This window comes from Piliocolobus tephrosceles, chromosome 1 (assembly GCF_002776525.5).
Source record: "Piliocolobus tephrosceles isolate RC106 chromosome 1, ASM277652v3, whole genome shotgun sequence".
Lineage (NCBI taxonomy): Eukaryota > Metazoa > Chordata > Mammalia > Primates > Cercopithecidae > Piliocolobus > Piliocolobus tephrosceles.
In genome coordinates, this window is record NC_045434.1 from 214,182,358 (window position 1) to 214,190,172 (window position 7,815).

Consider the following 7,815-nt stretch of genomic DNA (forward strand, 5'->3'; position numbering starts at 1 on the left):
AGAAGCCAGCGCGGCTCCCTGCTGTAGAGCTATAGGCACTGTGGTGTCAGCGTTTGCACAATAAACCTTCCTTTTCTGGGATCATGAACTCAACTGGCTCGAAGCCGAAGACGTCCCCCCCACCCCTATTAATCGGGCTTAATCCTAGAGAAGCTTGAGGAAACGGCAACCCGAATCAGAAACTGAGGCAAGTCCTGGATTGTGACAAGGTAACAGAATCCCTCATTTCTATGTGACCATTACACATATTAGAATGTATTATTTCTGAAATAAAAATTTAGAACGACCTAAAGCACAATCTAATAAAAGGTTCTAGAATCTACTGACAGGCCTGAATGTCACCATGTGAACCAGTCAAAACTCCATTAGGCAATTTTTAATATTTTATAACCACCTCAATGATGAGAAAGGCCTAATATTCATGTAATTTCTCTGAGTTTCAGCTGCTTCATCTGTAAACTGGAAATAAATACTGCTTACTTCAAATAATTGCAAAAAGGAAATGAGATGGGGCACCTGAAAAATCTAGTATGTACTAGGTGCCCCAAAAATATGAGTTCCCTTTCCCATCTGACTAGTTCCATAACCCTACAAGTTGGTTTGCAAACAGTAATACTGCACGAAAGAGTACTTAGATATTTGTGTTGCACCTTTAACTAAGGTGAACAAAAGCAGTTTAAGATGTTCTGAGCTTCTTCTGATTTTCAAAGATTTTAACAATTCTTCATTTTTAAATGCATAAGAAGCTGAAAGGAAAATGGCCAAAGATTAAATACCTTCTGTAATTCAAACTCAAACGTAATACATAGCCAGCATTTACCTTCTCCAATCACCGTATCACACATTGGACTCCCCAGAGTTCTCTAATTACTAGGGAGTTTATCAAAGCATTGGACCGTGGATCCTCCCCGCAAAGATACTGGTGTTAGGATCAGACCAGTATCTCAGGTAGGAAATAATACCAAAAGATCAAAAATGTGGACAAAAGCTGTTTTGCGGTGCAAGTCTAATTGCAGACGGTTTTGTTTTCCTCTTTTTGTTTTAGAGACAAGGTCCAAGCTGGACTTCAATACCTGGGCTCAAGAAGATCCTCTGGCCTCAGCCTCTCCAGGAGCTGGGATTACAGGGACACACCAACCATCACGTCTGGCTTCCCCTGGTTTTTGTTTGTTTGTTTTGTTTTGTTTGTTTATCATGGCAGTTCAAATTAAGTCTCTGGCCGGGCGCAGTGGCTCACGCATGTAATCCCAGCACTTTGGGAGGCCGAGGTAGGCGGATCACTTGAGGTCAGGAGTTCAAGATCAGCCTGGCAACATGGTGAAACCCCGACTCTACTAAAACTAGAAAAATCAGCTGGGCATGTTAGCACATGCCTGTAGTCCCAGCTACTTGGGAGGCAGAGGCAGGAGAATCGCTTGAACCTGGGAGGTGGAGGTTGCAGTGAGCCCAGATCGTGCCACTGCACTCCAGCCTGGGCGACAGAGGCAGACTCTGTTTCAAAAACAAAAAAACAAAAAAACAAAAAACAAATTAAGTCTCTGTAATGAGGTACTAGATGTAGTGCTCTTTAGCCAAACTGCACACCAGGATCCTCAGTGGCCTGGGGTGGGGCACAGTTCCCTTCTGTGGTGCAAAACTGAGGTTTACCTGTTTATATTTTCTGTAACAACGCTGAATGACAGCAGCAGCTACTTCTTGCTGTTCCCGCAAGGGTCGACCCTTAAGGGTAAAGTAAGGAGAAATAAATCAGTAATGATTAACTACCAGAAATATCAGCTTTTTATTACTATTCATTTAATGCACCTTCTCAGAGCTGAGATCCCAGGTTTACCAAAAAATATTGATAATTAATTATAAATGAGGAAAAATGAATTTATAGAATAAACCTCAGACTATCCTTGCTTCTACATAAAACTATGATTTTGGAATGTTAAGTAGACTAAAAATATATTCCTTTTTAAAGTATTTAACAAATTAGGCACTGTACTATTTGTCTTGCCAGATCTCAACTATCTTTCCTAAGATAACCCCAACTACTTTACTTTTGGATCAAGGATTAATGGCTTTTAACACCTTTTTGGGAATGGTTGGAGACCACTTTGAGAATCTGTAGAAAGCCATGGGTCCCCTTCCCACCAAAAACGCACATAGAAGAGCTTTACTGCTTAATTTTAGGAGTTCAGGGGCTGCCTGGAGTTAGTCCTCAGGCCTCCAACTGAAAACCCCTGCTTTAGGTCGTGACCTCCTAGCAGCAGAGGGGTCACTTTACTTTATATTAACTGAATAACAGGCATCCATATCATTACCAACAGTATGTTGACAAGGTGATAACCATTACATTGGCTAACATTATTTTACTAAAGCTTCTGAGAATTATTTAATGTGACATTAACAACTTTCATTAAAAATTCTATAAACTCATGAAATTTGCTTTAAGGAATACTAAAGAGACATTGTACTTGGGATGGCAAGGTAGAATAGAAAAATCAAGGCCAGGTGCAGTGGCTCATGCCTGTAATCCCAGTACTTTGGGAGGCCAAGGCAGGCAGATCACTTGAGGTCAGGAGTTCGAGATCAGCCTGGTCAACACAGTGAAAACCTGTCTCTACTAAAAATACAAGAATTAGGTGGGTATGGCGGCACGCGCCAGTAATTCCAGCTACTTGGGAGGCTGAGGCAGGAGAATCACCTGCATTGGGAGGTGGAGGTGGCAGAGAGCGGAGATTGCACCACTGTACTTCTCTAGCCTGGGCAACAGAACGTGACTCCATTTAAAAAAAAAAGAAGAAAAGAAAAATCAGCACTGTTCTGTGCCAGGAGAGCTCCATTCCTGCCCTGGCCTAACCACGGACGGGCCCTTGTCCCAGCCAGTTAATTCTCTATGCCTCAGATGCCTGAGAAGACCGTGCTTCTGAAACTCTTCTACGAAGGTGCTTCAGGAACTTTGTAAACATTTGATAAAAATTTCATGTTTAACTGTTTAAAAACTGATTGTTAAAAGCAAATGATCTGGGAGATTGAGAAAGTTCTGGAAATGGGTAGCAGTGACAGTCGCACAGCAGTGAATATACTTAATGCCCCCACGTTGCACACTTTAAAATAGACAAAATCACAAACTTTATGCTCTGAATATTTTACAATATTTTTACAAAGCAGATACACAGATATATATGTTATACAGTGAATCTTAATAAATTGGAGACTTCCAAAAAAATTCTACACATTCAGAGGAAAAAAAGAAATGGTCAATATTTTCATTCGCACGATTCTGACTTTCCCCTGTCCTCCCTGATCTTAAGAATGTCACAAAATGAAGGTTCTGTTCTAGTTTACCTTGTATTTCCGGAAAGCTGTCTGGACAAGCCTGGCAGCCTCATAGAGTTCTCTCTGTTCATGATCAGACAGAGTGAGCTGAGCAAACTCATTCTCTACCTTCTCACTGGTAGATGCACTCAGGAATTCTGACCAATCCGCAGCGGAGGGAAGGTTAGGTTTCTCAAAAGCGATTTCACTGACGGGAGAGCCGACAGGGCTCAAGCTGGTATTAGAAGAAGGGGTTAGAGGCTCGTTATATGCACTTCTGAAACAAGAGGAGAAAAAGGAGACATAGATTAATGATTGATTTGCACAATCCATTAGACATTAATGAATGAACTAAGATGGTATCTGCCAGAAGCCACCGTGGGCAATTAGGAATATACCTCCATTCAGTTAGGCAAGTTGCTAAACATACCCAGTGTACTTCGATGAGTAAGTTCATACCCAACACCTATCATGACTTTAGTACTATGCTAAATACTAAAACCTAGTGGCAGTATACTCTACTGCCCTTAGAAAACTTCAGCTGAATTAGGGGAAACATTATGCTACATTATCTTTTTTTTTTTTTTTTTTTTGAGACAGAATCTTGCTGTGTTGCCCAGGATGGAGTGCAGTGGTGCCATCTCAGCTCACTCTAACCTCCGCCTCTTGGATTCAAGCAATTCTCCTGCCTCAGCCTCCCAAGTAGCTGGGATTACAGTAGGCACCCACCACCACGCCCGGCTTAATTTTTTATTTTTCGTATAGATGCGGTTTCACCATGTTGGCCAGGCTGGGCTCAAACTCCTGACCTCAGGTTATCCACCCGCCTTGGCCTCCCAAAGTGCTGGAATGACAGGCGTGAGCCACCGCGCCCAGCTTAACACGATCTCTTATGCTCTGATAGCAGTAAAAAAAATAATGGGAGCGGCAGGAATAGGAGCTGGGCCTTTAAAGTGGCAACAGAACTTGTCCTAGTGCTTCCTTCCTTCCTTGGTATGGTCTGCTATGACACGGCATTCATCAAATACAATCAGCCTCCCCTGCCTCCAGTTAGATCCGGGAATCTAACCTGCGTAGTGATCCCGGTTAACTTTACTCACCGGATCTGGGCAGCACTGGGCAGGCAGTCAGCATCCGCTAGGTAACTGGCCAGCCAGCTCATTGTACTGCTAATGGTGGCAGGGTCTGTTCTTTCCAATCCTGAGGACTCCATGGGCACAAAATTCTCCTGCTTGATTCGGTCAGGTGTAGCTTCAATAATGTGTTCTGCCAAGGTCATCATGTTCACCTGAAGTCAGAAGTTCACAGAACACTCAGGTTAGAAAGGAGCCTTAAAAGTTATTCAGGTCTACCTCCCCTGCCTCACCTTGGAGAGAAAAAAAAATAAGGCAGGAGGGCAGACTTCCACCTCAATCCAATGCAGATATCATTTTAAGGTTGTAACATAATACACCAAAATGTGCTGAGATCCTGAGACCTGATTATCTCCAGGTCACAGTCTGGCCCCAGACCCAGTCTTGGAGAACTTCTGGCTTGTATGTACTCCCTACTCTCAGGGTCCACCAGTTAATGACACTGGGCAGTTCTAGAGTAACCTGTAATATTAATGAGGTGTCACTATTAGTTATATAACCAATATCTAACCACCCCCTTTTGCTTGGCCTAGAGAACCCTAGTCTAGACTGGGAATAGTGGCTCACGCCTGTAATCTCAGCAGTTTGGGAGGCCGAGATGGGTGGATCACTTGAGGTCAGGAGTTCCAGATCATCCTGGTCAACATGGTGAAACTCTGTCTCTACTAAAAATACAAAAATTAGCCGGGCATGATGGCGCATGCCTGTAATCCCAGCTATAGAGGCAGGAGAATCGCTTAAACCTGGGAGGCGGAAGTTGCAGCGAACTGAGATTGCACCACTGCACTCTAGCCTGGGCGACGGCACGAGACTCCAACTCAAAAAAAAAAAAAAGAAAAAAGAATCCTCAAAGCTGGTCTGGATTAAGATATTCTTTAAGCGAATCAGAGATGTGAACTGATTCTTAAAAATGTCCTTGCATACCTCTTAGAAGTGGTAACTGAAACACAGCACTTTGGGTTCTTAAGTGAACTGAAAATGTTCTCAATGGAACTATACAAGGTGACAAAATGCTTCTCCTGCAACATGAAGGAGCCTCAAAAACATCCTGCTAAGTAGAAAAAGCCACAGTAGACTGCATGGTGTATGACTCCACTTATATGAAACGTCTAGAAAAAGCAAACCTCTGGGGATAGAATCAGATCAGTGGTTGCCTAAGGCTGGGCAGAGATGGACTGCAGATGGGCACAGGGCACTCTGGAGTGAGATGGAAGTCTTCTAGAAAGGGACTGTGGCGATGGTTGCACAGCTGTGTATATTTACTAGAAGCCATCCCCTGTGCGCTTAAAATGGGTAAATTTTATCATATGTAAATTATACCTCAATAAAGCTGTTAAAAATGCTTATTGTGGACAATGTTATAAATTTTCATCAAAGAACTAGTTTTTGTAATAAGAATAAAAATAAAAAATTTAAGAAAAATATATTAGGCCAGGTATGGTAGCTCACGCCTGTAATCTCAGCACTTTGGGAGGCTGAGGAGGGCGGACTGCCTGAGCTCAGGAGTTCAAGCCCAGGCTGGGCAACATGGCAAAACCCTCTCTCTACCCAAAATAACCCCCAAAATTAGCCAGACATGGTGGTGCAGGCCTAGTGCTTTCTTACAGTATCTGTAATCCCAGATACTAGAGAGGCTGAGGCAGGAGAATTGCTTGAACCCAGGAGATGGATGTTGCAGTGAGCCAAGATGGCACCACTGCACTCCAGCCTGGGTGACATAGCAAGACTCTGTCTCAAAAAAAAAATTGTAGCTTTCTTTCACCTTTACTATTGGCCCTCTTGATTTGTGACTCAAACGGTAGGACGTAAATCTTGCCTTTATTCTCTTTCCATGAAAGTATTCAATATATATTTAATATATTTAAAAAGCAAGGTGGAATTTCTGAAGCCTAAAAGGTTATCACTCTACAATCACTTTCCTAAATCCTCCATTTTATAAACACGTAACAACGTAAAAACATCTTAAGTAACATTCTCAGCAGCTGGACCTGAAAAGTCACGTCACTGATTTCTAAATTTCACGGGTTGTGCTCAGAGAAGACAGCTTTTAAATGGGTAGCTTTGGATTTTTATTCAAATTTTCTTCATGTCCTAGTATATGAGCAGTTTTCATAAATGTGTCTTGGATATCTGAAAAGAACAATTATATATGTAATTGCTATGTGTATTAATTACATATATGCATATAGTTATATATATATATCATATATTAAATCTATCATATATTAAATACATATTAAATCAAGCCTTCTGATTTTGTGGTTCAACTTGTTCATATGCTTTTCATATCTACTTGATCTGAAAAAATTCTGAGCTAGGTGTTAGTAGCACACTATGACTGTGGGTCCACATTTCTTTGTATTTACTAGTATTTGCTGTAATGTTTCAAGGTTACGGTGCTAGGTATACAATAGTTTGCAACTGTCATATCTTCTTGATAAACTATATATATATAAAATTTGCCTTGAATTGTACTTTTAATCTTTTTTCTTTTTATACTCATTTATCTATTATAGCTCTATCATTTCATTTTCATTGTTTCTCTTTCATTTCATTTTGGTTGTATTTCTTACAAGTAGCATATATCTTGCTTTTATTAAAAAAAAAAACAAAAAACCGAGGCCAGGCGCGGTGGCTCACGCCACGCCTGTAATCCCAGCACTTTGGGAGGCCGAGGTGAGCAGATCATGAGGTCAGGAGATCGAGACCATCCTGGCTAACACGGCGAAACCCCATCTCTACTAAAAATACAAAAAATTAGCTGGTGTGGTGGCGGGCACCTGTAGTCCCAGCTACTCAGGAGGCTGAGGCAGGAGAACAGCGTGAACCCGGGAGGCAGAGGTTGCAGTAAGCAGAGATGGCGCCCCTGCACTCGAACTTGGGCAACAGAACGAGACTTCGTCTCAAAAAACAAAACAAAACAAAAACAAAAAACCAAATCCAAAAATCTGCCCTTTAATAGAATTATCACTTCCTAGAATGTGAATGAATCATGTGTGAAAAGGTTCCTCTGTTTCCTGTGATTTCTATAGTTACATTTTCCTTTGTTACCATCCCTGAACTTTTTCCAAATGGGCCAAATTTTTCTTTTTTCCCCTTCAATGACTTAGAAATTCTGTAGCCTGTTTTTTTTCTGTTTGTTTGTTTTCTTTTTGAGATGGAGTCTTGCTGTGTCACCCAGGCAGGCAGTAGCGTGATCTCGGCTCGCTGCAACCTCCACCTCCCCAGGTTCAAGCAATTCTTGTGCCTCAGCCTCCCAAATAGCTGGGATTACATGCACCCACCACCATGCCTGGCTAATTTTTATATTTTTAGTAGAGACAGAGTTTCACCATGTTGGCCAGGCTGGTCTCGAACTCCTGAACTCAGGTGATCCTCC

The 7,815-nt window shown here is 41.9% G+C and overlaps 1 protein-coding gene across 15 annotated transcripts in view; it reads right to left on the reverse strand.

Moving 5' to 3' along the window:
- Nucleotides 1–7,815, reverse strand: part of CAMTA1 (calmodulin binding transcription activator 1) — a 953,649-nt gene that overhangs the window by 19,894 nt on the left and 925,940 nt on the right. For all 15 annotated transcript variants that reach the window (XM_031934754.1, XM_023215241.1, XM_023215238.1 and 12 more), the window contains 3 exons: nt 4,404–4,591; nt 3,334–3,580; nt 1,648–1,719 (listed from right to left, as the gene is read on the reverse strand). In XM_031934754.1, the coding sequence (XP_031790614.1) occupies nt 1,648–1,719; nt 3,334–3,580; nt 4,404–4,591 (507 nt within the window). The remainder of the gene's footprint in view (nt 1–1,647; nt 1,720–3,333; nt 3,581–4,403; nt 4,592–7,815) is intronic.